We start from the raw sequence: 18,034 nt of genomic DNA, 5'->3' as shown, positions 1-18,034 counted from the left end.
TACATTAATCCCATATTCCCTACCACATCCCCACCATTGTCCTACCACCTACCTACACTAGGGGCAATTTGCAATGGCCAATTTATCTAACTACCTGCAAGTCTTTGGCTGTGGGAGGAAACCGGAGCACCCGGCGGAAACCCACGCGGTCACAGGGAGAACTTGCAAACTCCACGCAGGCAGTACCCAGAACTGAACCCGTGTCGCTGGAGCTGTGAGACTGCGGTGCTAACCACTGCGCCGACTGTGCATCCTCGGGGTTGGGAGTATTATACTGTGTATCCTGGGTTTGAGAGTATTGTACTGTGTATCCTGGGGGTTTGGGAGTATTGTACTGTGTATTCTGAGTTTAGGGGTGTTATACTGTATCCTGGTGGTTTGGGAGTATTATAATGTCTCCTGGACATTTGGGTGTGTTATACTCTGTATCCTGGGTTTGGGAGTATTATACTGTGTATCCTGGGTTTGGGAGTATTATACTGTATCCTGGGGGTTTGGGAGTATTATACTGTGTATCCTGGGTTTGAGAGTATTATACTGTATCCTGGGGGTTTGGGAGTATTTTACTGTATCCTGGGGATTTGGGTCTATTATACTGTATCCTGGGTTTGGGAGTATTGTACTCTGTATCCTGGGTTTGGGAGTATTGTACTGTGTATCCTGGGGGTTCGGGAGTATTATGCTGTGTATCCTGGGGGTTTGGGAGTATTATAATGTGTATCCTGGGGGTTTGGGAGTATTGTACTGTGTGTCCTGGGTTTGGGCATATTGTACTGTGTATCCTGGGTTTGGGAGTATTACAGTGTGCATCTTGGAGTTTGTAAATATTTTATTTTTGGGTTTGGGAGTATTTCAGTGTGTATCCTGGGCTTTGATTATTACAGTGTGTTCTTGGAATTTGGGAGTATAACAGTTTCTGTCCTGGGATTTGGGAGTATTGCAGTGTGTCCTGGAATTTGGGAGTATTGCAGTGTGTCCTGGGATATGGGAGTATTGCAGTGTGTCCTGGGATATGGGAGTATTGCAGTGTGTCCTGGGATATGGGAGTATTGCAGTGTGTCCTGGGATATGGGAGTATTGCAGTGTGTCCTGGGATATGGGAGTATTGCAGTGTGTCCTGGGGTTTGGGAGTATTGCAGTGTATCCTGGGATTTGGGAGTATTGCAGAGTGTGTCCTGGGTTTGGGAAGTATTACAGCGTGTATTCTGGGGTTTGGGACTGTTACACAGTGTGTCCTGGAATTTGTGTGTATTGTCGTTTGTGTCCTCTGCTTTGGGAGTTTTATAGTGGCCTGGCTTTTTGTTCTGGGGTCGGGATAACTTCGAGGCCCGCAAAGGTCAGGATCGCCGTCCAATTAGGGGGTGGCAGGCACAAGGAGGAGGTGGGAGTCGCACAGAGCAGTCCCGATTTAAAAGGCAGACTGCAGCCAAAATGCTGGCTATTTCATTTGCAGATGAAGGAGAGAGCAGAGGAGTGCGCCTGCACAAGATCAGGCACCAGTGCCAGGGCAGCCCTGTGTTTTACAGATGCCTCCCTACAGGTCCTTTTGAAGGCCGCGATAGCAAGGAGAGGCATTCTTTTTCCAGAGGGAAGCAGGAGAGGGCCCTCAGCCAAACTAAGGAGGAGTGACTGGAGGTGGCTCAAACTGTCAATATCTGTGGCATAGCGAGGATGACCTGGATTCAGTGCTGCAAATGTTCCATGACCTTATTAGGTCCAGCAATGTGAGTGAAACGCGATACCCACTTGAGAAGCCTCCAAGTCTGTAGTCACCAGCATCACATAAGCTGAGCAGCCTGAGGGCGCATAGTACTCCTGAACATAGGAGAAATGTGTGCCCAGGAGCATCACTGAGCAATGAGCAACGTTCACAAACCTAATGCCATTGTGTAGCAGGAAACACTAAGGATTGGCAATCTCATGTGATTGCTCCGACATAAATGTTGAGGCAGGGTAGCTTTGTCTTGATCACTCTCGACCTTGCAGGAGAAAGGAGCACACAACATAAGGGACAGGGCTCGCTCAGATGTTGGAGTGCCCCAGCTTGCCAACTTAATATCCATGGAGGAGGCAGCCCTTGAGTTGGCAGGGGTCGCATCACATCAAGAAGTGGTGGTTGGAGAGATTGGAATCCATCCGAGCGAGGGCGAAATGATCTCAAAATAGAAAAGAGCTGCGGCAAAGTTCCTTGTGGTGTGATTTGTTTGTGCTATGGGGAGGGTTTAAACTATCAGCAGGCGTGTGGGAACCAGGAGATAATACAAGAGAGGAACACCAAGGAGCACAGAGAATTGGAAGAGACAGATAACACTGGAGTAGGAAATAGCAAAGTATTAGGTGGGGTCAGAGTGAGTGTGTTGGGCAGTACTAGAGAAGGGAGTAGTTCTGTATTAGATGGGAGTGGCCTAAGAAGGACTACGAGGAATGCAAAGTCAGGATTACAATGCTTGTGTGTAAATGCACAAAGTGTGGTAAATAAAGTTGGTGAGCTAAAAGCACAGATAGCAGTATAGGAATATGATGTGGTGGCAATAATGGAAACATGCCTTAAAAATGGTCTCCTCAACATTGGGGAGACCAAACGCAGATCACTCCTTTCAGGTGAAGCAGCGATTTACTTGTACTTTCAGGTTAGTATACAGTATTCACTGCTCACAATGTGGTCTCCTGTGCACTGGGGAGACCAAATGCAGATTGGGTGACCGCTTTGCGGAACACCTCTGCTCAGTCCAAAAGCATGACTCCGTGCTTCCGGTTGCTTGCCGTTTCAACACCCCTGCCGCCCGCTCTCATGCCCACATCTCTGTTCTGGGATTGCTGCAGTGTTTCGGTGAACATCAACGCCAGCTCGAGGAACAGCATCTCATTTACCAATTAGACGATTAGGCACGCTACAGCCTGCCAGACTGAACATTGAGTTCAATAATTTCAGAGCATGACCGGCACCCCCTTTTTATTTTTAGTTATTTTTTCTTTTCTTTTTTATTATTTATTATTTTGTATTTATTTTAGTTTAGTTTGTTTCATCAACCATTTTTTTATCATGTGCCTACCCACTGTTTTTTTTCATGTTTGTACTTTGGGCCAGAGCTGTTCATTTTTCTGTCAATTAACACACTCTCTGCACTAACGCGTTGTCTTTCAGCACACCATTAACATACTGTTTGCCTTTGCTCCATGACCTTCTGGTCAGTTTTTCTCTGTGACCATCTGTCCAATCAGCACCTTGCCCTTTGTTATCTCTTGCCCCACCCCTGCTTTATTTGCTTAAAGCCTATTACATTTCTAACATTTGCCAGTTCTGATGAAGGGCCACTGACCTGAAACGTTAACTCTGCTTCTAAAGTGTTCAGAAAAGACAGAGAAGGAAAAAAGGGAGGTGGGATGGCAGTCCTGATTGGGGAAGACTTTGCAGTGCTGGAAAGGAAGGATGTCCTTGAAAGGGCGAGGACAGAATCCATTTGTTTAGAGTTGAGGAGCTAAAAGGGTATCATCACGCGACTAGGGCTATTCTATAGGTCTCCAAATAGTGACAGATACATAGAGGAGCAAATCTGCAGGAAAATTACAGAGATGAGCAAGAACGTGAGTGGTGATATTGGGGGACTTCAATTACCCAAATATCAGTTGGGATAATTTTAGAGTAAAGGGTAAGGAGGGAAGGGTTTCCTAAAATATATTCGAGAACTTCCTAGGTCAGTATGTTCTCAACCCAACTAGAAAAGAGGTATAAAAACAAAATACTGCGGATGCTGGAAATCTGAAATAAAAACAAGAAATGCTGGAACCACTCAGCAGGTCTGGTAGCATCTGTGAAAAGAGAAGCAGAGTTAACGTTTCGGGTCAGTGACCCTTCTTCAGAACTGACAAATATTAGAAAAGTCACAGGTTATAAGCAAGTGAGGTGGGGGTGGGGCAAGAGATAACAAAGGAGGCCTAGATTGGACCAGGCCACATAGCTGACCAAAAGGTCACGGAGCAAAGGCAAACAATATGTTAATGGTGTGTTGAAAGACAAAGCATTAGTACAGATTAGGTGTTAATACACTGAATATTGAACAGCAGCAAGTGCAAACCTGAAAGAAAACAGTGGGTAAGCAAACTGAACAAACTAAGATGAAATGAAATAAATGCAAAAAAAAAGATTGTAAAAAATGTAAAAAAGAATGTTAAAAAAACGGAAGAAAAAATAACTAAAAATGAAAGTAAAATGGGGGGCTGTCATGCTTTGAAATTATTGAACTCAATGTTCAGTCCGGCAGGCTGTAGTGTGCCTAATCGGTAGATGAGATGCTGTTCCTCGAGATTGCGTTGATGTTCACTGGAACACTGCAGCAATCCCAGGACAGAGATGTGAGCATGAGAGCAGGGGGGAGTGTTGAAATGGCAAGCAACCGGAAGCTCAGGGTCCTGCTTGCGGACTGAGCGGAGATGTTCCGCAAAGCGGTCACCCAGTCTGAGCTTGGTCTCCCCAATGTAGAGGAGACCACACTGTGAGCAGTGAATACAGTGTACTACATTGAAAGAAGTACAAGTAAATCACTGCTTCACCTGAAAGGAGTGTTTGGGGCCTGGGATAGTGAGGGGATAGTGAGGAGAGAGGAGGTAAATGGGCAGGTATTACACCTCCTGCGATTGCAGGGGAAGGTGCCATGGGACGGGGACGAGGTGGTGGGGGTAATGGAGGAGTGGACCAGGGTGTCGCGGAGGGAACGATCTCTTCGGAATGCTGACAGGGGAAGGGAGGGGAAGATGCGACTGGTGGTGGCATCACGCTGGAGGTGGCAGAAATGGCGGAGGATGATCCTTTGGATATGGAGGCTGATGGGGTGAAAAGTGAGGACAAGGGGAACCCTGTCATGGTTCTGGGAGGGAGGGGAAGGGGTGAGGGTAGAGGTGCGGGGAATGGGCCGGACACGGTTGAGGGCCCTGTCAACCACAGTGGGGGGAAATCCTTGGTTGAGGAAAACGGAGGTCATATCAGAAGCACCATCATGGAAGGTGGCATCATCAGAGCAGATGCGTCGGAGACGGAGAAACTGGGAGAATGGAATGGAGTCCTTACAGGAGGCAGGGTATGAAGAAGTGTAGTCGAGGTAGATGTGGGAGTCGGTGGGCTTATAATGGATATTAGTAGACAACCTATCCCCAGAGATGGAGACAGAGAAGTCGAGGAAGGGAAGGGACGTGTCAGCGATGGACCATGTAAAGGTGAGAGAAGGGTGGAAATTGGAAGCAAAGTTGATAAAGTTTTCCAGTTCGGGGCGGGAGCAAGAAATGGCACCGATACAGTAAAGTATAGAAAAGAGGTATTGCTGGATCTGGTGCTTGGGAATGAGGTGGGCCAAGTGGATCAAGTGTCTGTGGGGTAATACTTGGGAAAGAGTGATGTGATCATTGTACCATAAGGTTTTGACTGGTACTGTAGAAAAGCAAGAAACGAGATAAGGTAGAATGTCTAGATTAGAAGAGGGCTAATTTCAAGGCGTTGATAAGGGATCTAGCCAGGGTAGAATGGAAACAAAGACTGGCAGGAAGAGCTGTATCGGAACAATGGGTTATCTTTAAGGAAGAGATGCTTCATGTACAGACGGGTAGCATTTCCAACAAGGCTGAAAGATAAGGGAAGAGAGTGGAAGCAGCATGCGATAGACAGGGTTAAGCAATCCCACAACCAGCGGGTCAGATCCAAGTTCTGCAGTCTTGCCACATCCAGTCATGAACAATTAAACAACAAACAGGAGGGGAGGCTCCACAAATATCCCCATCCTCAACGATGGGGGAGCCCAACACATCAGTGCAAAAGACAAGGCTGAATCATTTGCTGGCATCTTTAGCCAGAAGTGCTGAGTGGATGATCCATCTCTGCCTCCTCCTGAGGTTTCCAACATTACAGATGCCAGTCTTCAGCCAATCCAATTCACTCCACGTGATATCGTGAAATGGCTGAAGACATGGATGCTGCAAAGGCTATGGGACCTGACAACATTCCAACAATAGTACTGAAGACTTGTGCTCCAGAACTGGCCACGCCCCTAGCCAAGCTGTTCCAGTACAGCTACAACATTAACATCTACCCAGCAATGTGGAAAATTGCCCAGATATGTCCTGTACACAGAAAGGAGGACAAATCCAAGCTGGCCCATTATTGCCCTATCACTTTACAGTCAATCAGCAGCAGAGTAATGGAAGGGGTCGTCGACAGTGCTATCAAGCAGTACTTGCTCAGCAATGTCACTGGACTAGTAATCCAGAGATCCATGTTACGGTTCTGGGGGCATGGGTTCAAATCCCGCCACGGCATATGATGAAATTTGAATTCAGTTAATCTGGAAATTAAAAAGTTTTTCAAAAGGTGACCCTGAAACCATTGCTGATTGTTGTTAAAACCCATATGGTTCACTAATTGTCCTTTAGGAAAGGAAATCTGCCGTCCTTACCTGATCTGGCCTATGTGTGACTCCAGACCCTGAGCAACATGGTTGACTCTTAAAATGTCCTTTGAAATGGCCTAGTATGCCATTTAGATCAAAGGCAATTAGAGATGGGCAATAAATGCTGGCCTAGCCAACGACGCCCACATCCCGCAAAACAAATTTTAAAAAATCTGCTCACTGATGCTCAGTTGGGTTCCGCCAGGGCCACATAACTTCTGACCTTATTACAACCTTGGTCCAAACATGGAAAAAAGAGCTGAACTCCAAAGGTGAGGTGAGAGTGACTGCCTTTGACATAAAGGCAGCATTTAGCTGAGTATGGCATCAAGGAGCCCTAGCAAAACTGGAGTCAATGGGAATCGGGGAAAACTCTCTGTTGGTTGGAGTCATACCTAGTACAAAGGAAGATGGTTGTTCTTGTTGGAAGTCGATCATCTCAGTCCCAGGGCATCACTGTAGGAGTCCCCAGGGTAGTGTCCTAGGCCCAACCATCTTCAGCTGCTTCATCAATGACCTTCCTTTCATCATAAGGTCAGAAGTGGGGATGTTTGCTGATGGTTGCACAATGTTCAGCACCATTCCTGACTCCTCAGGTACTAAAGCAGCACGTATCCAGATGCAGCAAGACCTGGATAACATCCAGGCTTGGGCTGATAAGTGGCAAGTAACATTTGTGTCACTTAAGTGCCAGGCAATGACCATCTGGTCGGCAAGATGTAATGAGTGGTGTGCCACAGGGATCAGTGCTGGGGCCTCAACTTTTTACTATTTATATAAATGACTTAGATGAAGGGAGCGAAGGTATGGTTGCTAAATTTGCTGATGACACAAAGATAAGTAGGAAAGTAACTTGTGAAGAGGACATAAAGGGGCTACAAAAGAATATAGATAGGTTAAGTGAGTGGGCAAAGACCTAGCAAATGGAGTATAATGTGGGTAAGTGTGAAATTGTCCACTTTGGCAGGAAGAATAAAAAAGAAACATATTACCTAAATGGTGAGAGATCGCAGAACTCTGAGATGCAGAAGGATCTGGGTGTCGTAGTGCATGAATTACAAAAGGTTAGTATGCAGGTACAGCACGTAATTAAGAAAGCTAACAGAATGTTATCGTTTATCACGAGGGGAATTGAATACAAAAGTAAGGAGGTTATGCTTCAGCTATACAGGGCATTGATGAGGCCACATCTGGAGTACTGTGTACAGTACTGGTCGTCTTATTTAAGGAAAGATGTAATTGCGTTGGAGGCAGTACAGAGAAGGTTTACTAGACTAATACCTGAAATGGGCTGGCTATCTTATGAGGAAAGATTGGACCGACTAGGCTTGTATCCGCTGGAATCTAGAAGAGTAAGAGGCGACTTGATTCAAGCATATAAGATCCTGAGGGGTCTTGACAGGGTGGATATGGAAAGGATGTTTCCCCTTGTGGGAGAATCTAGAACTAGGGGTCACTGTTTACTGTCACTGTGCGGGCGGCGCAGTGGCTAGCACCGCAGCCTCACAGCTCCAGGGACCCGGGTTCAATTCTGGGTACTGTCTGTGTGGAGTTTGCAAGTTCTCCCTGTGTCTGCGTGGGTTTCCTCCGGGTGCTCCGGTTTCCTCCCACCGCCAAAGACTTGCAGGTGATAGGTAAATTGGCTGATATAAATTGCCCCTAGTGTAGGTAGGTGGTACGGCATATGGGATTACAGTGGGGTTAGTATAGATGGGTGGTTGTTGGTCGGCACAGACTCGGTGGGCCGAAGGGCCTGTTTCAGTGCTGTATCTCTGAATAAAATTTAAAAAAATAACAAAAAATAAGGGGTCGCCCATTTAAGACAGAGATGAGGAGAAATTTTTTCTTCAGAGGGTTGAGAGTCTTTGGAATTCTCTTCCTCAAAAGGCAGTGGAAGCACAGTCTTTGAATATTTTTAAGGCAGAGGTAGATAGATTCTTGATAAGCAAGGGGGTGGAAGGTTATCGGGGGTAGGTAGAAATGTGGAGTGATCAGTTCAGCCATGAACTTATTGAATGGCGGAGCAGGCTCGAAGGACCGAGTGGCTACTCCTCCTAATTTGTATGTTGGTATGTATCTCAAACGAGAAAATCTAACCATCTCCCCTTGACGTTCAATGGCTTTACCATCGCTGAATGCCCCACTATCAGCATCCTGGGAGTTACCATTGACCAGAAACTGAACTGGAGCAGCCGCATAGAACCTGTGGCTACAAGAACAGGTCAGAGGCTAGGAATTCTGTGGCGATTAACTCACCTCCTGTCTCCCCAAAGCCTGTCCACCATCTACAAGGCACAAGTCAGGAGTGTAATGGAATACTCTCCACTTGCCTGGATGGTGCAGCTCCAACAACACTCAAGAAGCTCGACACCATCCAGCCCACTTGATTGGCACCCCAGCCACCACTTTCAACATTCACTCTCTTCACCACCGATGTACAGTAGCTGCAGTGTGTATCATCTACAAGATGCGCTGCAGTAACTCTCCAAGGCTCCTTCGACAGCACCTTCCAAACTTGTGACCTGTTCCACCTAGGGCAGCAGGTGCATGGGAAACTAGCACCTGCAGTTCCCTGCTAAGCCACATACAATCCTGACTTGGAACTATATCGCTGTTTCTTCACTGTTAGGTCAAAGTCCTGGAACTCCCTTCCTAACAGCACTGTTGGAGTACCTGCACCCCAAGGACTGCAGCAGTTCAAGAAGGCAGCTCACCACCACCTTCTCAAGGGGAATGAGGGATGGTCAATAAATGCTTGCCATCCTTAATGTGTTTTAAATAACCACAAGTATTTTATTCAATTTATTTACCTTTTTTATATATTAACCTTACCACCAGTTCCTCTACTATTTTAAATCTTAGGAATAGAAAATACCTTAACTACTTACCATATACTCACCAAACAGCTAGCTCCTTCCCCTGTAGTCAAGTAAGAACTAAATTCTACAGGTTGAAAAAGTTAGAAAAAACAAAGACAAATGTATTTGAATTCTTTGATGACGTAACATAGAAGGTTGATGAAGGGAATGCGGTGCATGTGTTTATATGGACTTCAAGAAAGCATTTGATAAGGTACCGTATAAAAGGCTGGTTAACAACATTGAGGCTCATGAAATAGGTGGGTCAGTGTCCAACTGGATAAAAAATTGGCTTAAGGACAGAAAACAGCAAGTTGTTTTTCAGAGTGGAGGATAATAGACCCTAAGCGACAATTCTGGGACCACTGTTTTTTTTTTTTGCTATATATAAATGACTTGGATCTTGGAATACAGAGTAGAATCTCAAAATTTGCTGATGACACCAAACTTGAAGGTGAGGCAAACAATGAGGATGATATGAACCAGCTGCAACTGGACATAGATAGGCTAGCAGCATGGGCATAGAGGTGGCAGATGGAATTTAATACTGACAAGTGTGAGGTGATGCATTTTGGCAGAAGGAATAGGGAGAGGCAATATATACTTCATGGCACAGTCCCTCTAAAGAGTGTGCAGGAACAGAGGGACCTTGGGATGTATGTGCATCAATCTTTGAAGGTGGTAAGACATATTGAGAGAGTGTTTAGTAAAGCATATGGGATCTTGGGCTTTATAAATAGAGGCATTGAGTACAAAAGCAGGGAAGTTATGCTGAACCTCTATAGAGCACTGGTTAGGCCCACCAGTTCTGGTCACCACACCTTTGGAAGAATGTGAGGGCCGTTAAAGGGTACAGAGGAGATTTACTGGAATAGTTCCACGGATGGAGGATTTTAGTTATAAGGTTAAGTTCGAAAAGCTGGGTTTGTTCTCCTTAGAATAAAGGAGATTGAGGGGAGATTTAATACAAGTGTACAAGATTATGACAGGCTTAGAAAAGTTAGACAAGGAAAAGCTGTTCCCATTAACAAATGGTACAAGGACTAGGGGACACAGATTAAAAGTTTTAGGCAAAAGAGGCAGGGGGAATATGAGGAAGCACTTTTTTACGCAGCAGGTAGTAATGACCTGGAACTCGCTGCCCACAAGGGTGATGGAAGCAGAGACGATCAATGACTTCAAGAGGAAGTTGGATGTCCACCTGAGAGAAATAGACTTGCAGGGCTATGGGGATCGAGCCGGGGAGTGAGACTACTGCATAGCTCCTTGTAGAGCCGGCATGGACTCAATGGACCGAATGGCCTCCTGTGCCATAAATGACTATGACTTTACTGAGCCGCTTCCAGAGGGGAGAAACCTCAAGGTCTATACCACTGCTTCCGAGTGCTTACTCCTACCTTTCCTATGGCTTTCCCAGGAGGTAGCAATAAATAGGGTGGAGGGAAATAAATGCACTGGGGACCACACCCTGCCGTCATTTATCTGTAGCGGGGAAAGAGTGGCCAGCAGTGATCCTGGAGGTGGTAGGGGAAGAGAAATCCCAGCTGGTGAGGTAGCAGGGTAGCTATACCACCCAAATTTTCCTTCATTCTGGACTGGATGGTGGAGGAGAATCCACACATTCTAGTCTTCTGGATGACATTGGGCGTGCACAAGTTGCTACCTATACACTAATAATGTACCTCTGCTGGCCTGATGCTTGCCACTGAGTCTTATCAATTGAACAGCACCAGAATAGTGGCAGATTTCTGAGGAGCTGTAAGGATTTCCTTTGTGATGCCAGTTTTATCAGAGATGAATAAATTAATGAGATTAAGAAGACCGTTTTCTTCATAATTGCTTGTGATCTAATATGTTTCTCTTCTGTATGATACTATGTTTAAGTGGGAATTTAAAATGAATTTCAAGACTGGCATTGGCAGCTGACCTTAGAAAACAATTTGCTGTTGTAAAAGTGAGTGGTGTGTTTTCTTCTCATTTCAGACGGATGTTGCCAATACATTGTGTGGCTATAAAACTCTTGATCAACAGGTAAGTATTTTTAACATATTTAAAAATGTTTTGTTTTACTTTCCCCTCGATTTCCAGCTAGCTTTTACCTTTCCCTTCCTCTTCTCCTAAAAGTGTAGTGCCTGGCTACACCCCAACGTAGCCATTCTATTATGAATATTGCTCATTTTGGGTTCTGCTAGGACCACTTGGCTCCAGACCTCATTGCAATCTTGGCAAAAAGAGCTGAATTCCAGAGGTAAGATGAAAGTGACTCCCCTTGACACTTTACTGAGTTTAGCATCAAGTAAAACTGAAATCAGTGGGGTTCAGGGGCAATGCTCTCCAGTGGCAGGAGTCATATCTGGCACAAAGGAAGATGTTTGTGGTCGTTGGAGGCACTGTTGAAGTACCTTCCCCACACATTTACAGTGATTCAAGAGAATGGCCCACCACCGCCTTCTCAAAGGCAAGTAGTGAAGCCTATGTACCAAGAATTTATTTTCAGTAACCTTCAATGAGTGTTGATAGGCTATTCCAAATCCAAGCATGGTGAGACCTAAATTAAACATATTGCACTTGTTGTACATGTGTAAAACAGGCTCCGTGATGACAGATTTAACAGAGCAACGGGCGTTCAGGCCAGAGCTAAGTTACAAAAGTTATATTTCCCATATGCAGGTTGGTTAGGAGTCCTGTTTACAAGTTGGTTTGGAGTCTTGCTTGCAGCCTGGATACCAGTCCTGTGAGCAGGTTGGTTACTGGTTCCGGGTCCTGTGCATGGATTGGTTACAAGTCCTGTGAGCAGGTTTGTTACTGGTTCCAAGTCTTATGCACAGTCTGGTTCAGTGTCCTGTGTGCATGCTGGTTTTGGCTCCTACGTGGAAACTTCACCAAAATTTTACCTTCATACTTGTCTCGTTGCTCAAGAATGTTCTGACAGGCAGTCACTACATGTGTATAAGGAGATCTATTTCATGGTACCAACATAACCATCACACTTATCCATATTATACATTTTATCCACAGCGTTTCAATCTTGTTCATGTCATCTATGTCGGTGGGTGCACAGATGCAGTGCTGAATTGGTTCTTGGGACACTATGCGGCCATGGCTGGTCTTCTGTTGGGTATAATAGCACCACAGGTAATCTTTGCTTTATTATAGGCTTATTTCACAATCAAAGCATAGAATGAATCATGTTGCTTGTATAGATTTGGCAATATACCTACGCATGCACATGCAACCCTCCCATCCGCAGGCACTCATCAGCCTTAGTCCATGGGTGAATGAGCCGGATAGCCTCCTGGTACAGTCTGACAGTGGTGTTAGGAACTGGAGGAACCTATCATGATTTTCTCTTAATTGCTGTACAAAGGTCACAAGCTTCTATTCAGTCTCAGGTGGTTGATGTGTGATGGGGAAGGAATTAAGTCTCACCAGAGATGCTGCCAAGACACAGAACCAAGCTGCATGCACGAGTGTTTGCCTCTTGCTGTCCTTCAACACATAAGAAAAAGCTGATTAAAAACAATGCTGAAGCAAAAGAGAAATTAGCAGGTTAAAATGCAAAATAAATCCTGATGGGTAAGCCATCTACTTTTGCTATTGTCACATTGTGAAATTAGAGTCCAGAATTGAAGAAATTCCAGTAAGATATGATTCCTTATTAATGCCATGAAGTGCAGTGTGTATCACACCAGTAGACAGGTTCCTGTGATTTGCAAACTGAGGGATTACTAACGATAACGTTTACACTAGTGCAGTTTATGTAGTGATTTTATCCCAAGAGGGAGGCATAAGATCACAAGATAATTGCTGATGTAGAAGACCATTCGCCTCACCTTAATTCCTCCGTCCAGAGAGATCCAATGCCACCACCGTCCTATTGTACATCAGAATGAAAGCAAAATACTGCATATGCTGGAAATCTGAAATAAAAACAAAAAGTGCTGGAAATACTCAGCAGGTCTGGCAGCATCTGTGGAGAGAGAAGCAGAGTTAACGTTCTGATGAATGGTCACTGACCTGAAGCGTTCACTCTGCTTCTCTCTCCACAGATACTGCCAGACTGGTTGAGTATTTCCAGCACTTTTTGTTTTTATTCCATTGTACATTAGTTTGTTTCTTAAATGATTCCAAGGTTTTGGCCTCCACTTCTGTATCTAGAAGTTTATTCCATTCATTGATCACTCTTTGTGTTAATGGGTAATTTAAGGTTAGGTATCCGAAAATTAATCTTCTGAGTTTGGATCTGTATCCGCTAGTTCTACTCCCACGGTTTTAATTTAAACCAACATCGGGGTAATATTCCTTAACAACTGACTAAATAGTGGCTCTGCATTAGTTGTTTGGTTCAACCCCATCTTTATACTTTCTGACTCAAAAGTGTGGAAAATAATGAAGTACATTCCAGGCTCCTTTATTCGATGACTCCATTTAACTTGCATCTTTTGTCTGTATCTTGATATTATGAGTTAAAATGAAGGCACTGTATTTCCAATCACTTCTTAACAATTATATTTTTTATTTTAAGTAGAAACAGGAGAAAGATGTGTTGATCAGTAGCACTTGCTCATGAGTATTACCACATGGCTGAGCAGTGCAGTTTAGTACTCAGGTTCTCCTTCAATTTGAATTGATTACTTTAGTGCTGCGTCACAAGAGCATATTATATATCTGCAGCAATATATCGGATAGGCGTAATCTTGAATTATATTTATACAACTTGTTTGACAAGACTATCCCAGAAGAAGCATATTCAGTAATAATAGCAGCGCAAGTAAATACTAAAATATTTTTATTGCACACTTTTGAAAACTCTTGAGATGAAAGAAGCAATTAAATCTGAGCCCATAACAGGAAACTTCTATAATTTTCTCCTATTATTGTTGAGTGATAGACCAGCACAATTGTCCTGTACTTTACAGAGACAAAACTGTGAAGCTTTGCTCATCATGTGAAGTCTCACCAGAGACGCTGGCAGGGCACAGAACCAGGCTGTATGTATGCCTCCTGCAGAGTCTCTGTTTCCGTCTTTATATGTGTCTTGTAAAATTAGAAGAGAGTTGTTGATCTCAGCTATGCTGTAAAGAGGAGATACCAGGTAGGAGATCTTAGTCTCATTCCCCTGCCCTTTTCCCATTAAGCCCATTGTGCCTGTGCCCCTCTCTGAAAGAGCTATAGGTACAGTAGCGTAGTGGTTAAGTTACTGGAAAAGTAATTTAGAAACCTAGACTTATGATCCAGCGAAGTGAGTTTAAGTCTCTCAATGGCAAGTTGGGTATTTAAGTTCAGTTAAATAACTATGGAACAAAAATCAGTAATGGTGACCATGACTGGATTGTCATAAAAACCCATATGGTTCACTAATATCCTTTAGGAAGGAAATCTGCCGCCCTTTCCCTGTCTAGCCCACGTGTGATTCCAGACCCACAGCAATGTGGTTGATTCTTAACTGCCCTGGTAGAAGTGACTACCACACAGACAAAGTCCTCTTCACACTGAGGACACTTCCCATGGGGTTGTATGGCACTACCACTGTGCTAAAAGGAATACATTCAGAACACATCTAACAACTCAAAACTTGGCATACATGAGGTGCCCAGCCTCCTCAGGTAATCCAACAGTTCCATTCTCCCCCTCTCAGGCACTCCTGCACTCACACTACCACCTCCCCCTCCCCACCCCCAAGGTACTCATACAATCCCACTCCCCTTCTCAGGTACTCCCCCACCCCCTCAGGTACTCCTACAGTCTTCCCTCAGACTAATGTCATTTTCTGCTGAGACTCTGCTGAGAAATTCTGTGCTCTCTCCTCATATGTTTATGTACCTTTTTACACTTGAACTAACGTCAGTCATCACTTTTGACGTAGCATTCGTCATTGAGAAAACTCTCTGAAAATGTTCTCTCTAATCTGTTATATTTTGATATTTTGCCTTTGGTTCCATTGGTGCATACATCAATCAGTCCATGTTGATTATGTCAATTGCTTTTATCATTTTGAGCATGTTTTTCAACTGCCATGTTGGGCTCCTTAGTTCAATATGTTTTCTTCATTCGCTGATTTCAGTAGTCAGTGCGGGTTTGTTGGTCTACTGTATACTCGCTCTAATGTTTTCACTGCTTGTACCTGCACACTGGTAACTGATATTGAAAGCTGGAGAGCACAGTCAGATAAACAAAAGCAGATGTGTTTTAATTCATATGAATTTCTTCACTCAATTCATTAAAGATACTGTAGTTCATTCGAAAGAAGTAAATGATAGTAACAAACTAGATTCCAGGATTTTCTTGCAGCCAGTTAAATTATGCTGGAATGAATTCCAAATTCTTTCCTTTATCAAATGACAATCATTGCTAGTGGAAATGATCTTTTAATAGATCAGATTTGAAATGGGTAATTAAAATAAGCAGTGCAGCAAGCTGGAAACAACTTCCCTGTTTTTGATATTTAAAATGGTTTTCCCTTAGTTCCCATGCTGAAGTAGACACTTGAATTTTTTTTATTCTTTCATGGGATGTGAGCGTTGCTGGCAAGCCCAGCATTTGTTGTCCATCCCTAATTGCCCTAGACAACTGAGTGGCTTGCTTGGCCATTTCAGAGGGCAGTTAAGAGCCAACCACATTGCTGTCTGGAGTCACATGTAGGTCAAACCAAGTAAGGACGGCAGATTTCCTTCCCTAAAGGACATCAGTGAATCTGATGAGACACAAGTGGGGAGATTTTCAAGTCAGTCCCAAAACAGGCAGTGATATCAGCAGTGTGTCGGCAGTGCACTCGAAGGTCACAGTCTTTTGTCAGGGGGAGATCATGTCTAACTAACTTGATTGAATTTTTGAGGAGGTAACTAGATGTGTAGATGGGGGTAAAGTAGTTGATTTGGTCTACATGGACTTCAGTAAGGCTTTTGATAAGGTCCCACATGGGAGCTTGGTTAAGAAGGTGAGAACCCATGGGATCCAGGGCAAATTGGATCCAAAATTGGCTTAGTGGCAGGAAACTGAGGGTGATGGTCGAGGGTTGTTTTTGCGAGTGGAAGCCTGTGACAAGTGGTGTACCACTGGGATCGGTGCTGGGACCCTTGCTGTTTGTAGTGTACATTAATGATTTAGATGTGAACATAGGAGGTATGATCAGTACGTTCACAGATGACACGAAAATTGGTGGTGTTGTTAATAGTGAGGAGGAAAGCCTTAAATTACAGGACGATATAGATGGGCTGGTAAGATGGGCGGAGCTGTGGCAAATGGAATTTAATCCTGAGAAGTGTGAGATGATGCATTTTGGGAGGACGAACAAGGCAAGGGAATATACAATGGATGGTAGGACCCTAGGAAGTACAGAAGGTCAGAGGGACCTTGGTGTACTTGTCCATCGATCACTGAAGGCAGCAGCACAGGTAGATAAGGTGGTTAGGAAGGCATATGGGATATTTATTAGCTAAGGCTTAGAATATAAGAGCAGGGAGGTTATGATGGAGCTGTATAAAGTACTAGTTAGGCCACAGCTGGAGTTCTGTGTACAGTTCTGGGCACCACACGAGAGGAAGGATGTGATTGCACTGGAGAGGGTACAGAGGAAATCCACCAGGATGTTACCTGGGCTGGAGCATTTCAGCTATGAAGAGAGACTGAAAAGGCTAGGGTTGTTTTCCTTAGAACAGAGGAGGATGAGGGGGGACATGATTGAGATATACAAAATTATGAGGGGCATTGATAGGTTAGATAGGCAGAGACTTTCTCCCTTCGCGGAGGGGTCAATAACCAGGGAGCATAATTTAAGGTAAGGGGCAGGAGGTTTAGAGGGGATTTGAGGAAAAAATTTTTGACCCAGAGGGTGCTTGGAATCTGGAATACACTGCCTGAAGGGGTGGTAAAGACAGGAACCCTCACAACATGGGTGGCACAGTGGTTAGCACCGCAGCCTCACAGCTCCAGGGACCCGGGTTCAATTCTGGGTACTGCCTGTGTGGAGTTTGCAAGTTTTCCCTGTGACTGCGTGGGTATTCGCCGGGAGCTCCGGTTTCCTCCCACAGCCAAATAGGTAAATTGGCCATTGTAAATTGCCCCTAGTGTAGGTAGGTGGTAGGGAATATGGGATTACTGCAGGGTTAGTGTAAATGGGTGGTTGTTGGTCGGCACAGACTCGGTGGGCCGAAGGGCCTGTTTCAGTGCTGTATCTCTAAACAAATAAATAAATACACGTTTAAGAAGTATTTAAATGAGCACTTGAAACGCCATAGCATACAAGGCTACGGGCCAAGTGCTGGAAAATGGGACTAGAATAGTTAGGTGCTTGATGGCCGGCACAGACACGATGGACTGAAGGGCCTGTCTCTGTGCTGTATAACTCTATGAATCTATGACTCTATGACACAGTCAGAAATCCGGAACTACTTACTTACATTTGAACAACAGCCTGTGGGCTTCCATTGCGGTTTGTCAGTTTGGGGCTGTGGAAAACCAGCTGACTTCTGCACAGTGCTGACTGGCAGCGGATGGCTTGAGGATGAGAATGGGCTGGCAGTTGGCCTGTTGGAGGTGGGAACATTAGAACAGGCTGACAATGGGCCTGTTGGAGGTGGGAGAATCAGAGCAGGCTGGCAGTGGGCTTGTTGGAGGTGGAAGAGTTAGAACAGGCAGTCAGTGGGCCTGTTGGAGGTGGGAGGGTGAGAATGGCTGACAGTGAGACTATTGCATGTGGGAGAGGAGTATGGGCTGGCAGTGCCTGAGCCTGTTGGAGGAGAT

At 44.7% G+C, this 18,034-nt stretch overlaps 1 protein-coding gene across 1 annotated transcript in view; it reads left to right on the top strand.

Moving 5' to 3' along the window:
- The window catches only part of tspan15 (tetraspanin 15), a 258,614-nt gene that overhangs the window by 195,789 nt on the left and 44,791 nt on the right, over positions 1-18,034 (top strand). The window contains exons 6-7 of the mRNA XM_068052393.1: positions 11,276-11,323; positions 12,311-12,427. Coding sequence (XP_067908494.1) covers positions 11,276-11,323; positions 12,311-12,427 — 165 coding nt within the window. The remainder of the gene's footprint in view (positions 1-11,275; positions 11,324-12,310; positions 12,428-18,034) is intronic.

The sequence above is a fragment of the Heterodontus francisci genome, chromosome 20 (genome assembly GCF_036365525.1).
Source record: "Heterodontus francisci isolate sHetFra1 chromosome 20, sHetFra1.hap1, whole genome shotgun sequence".
Lineage (NCBI taxonomy): Eukaryota > Metazoa > Chordata > Chondrichthyes > Heterodontiformes > Heterodontidae > Heterodontus > Heterodontus francisci.
The sequence above is the reverse complement of the archived record's forward strand: the minus strand, read 5'-3'. Positions and strand labels throughout refer to the sequence as shown.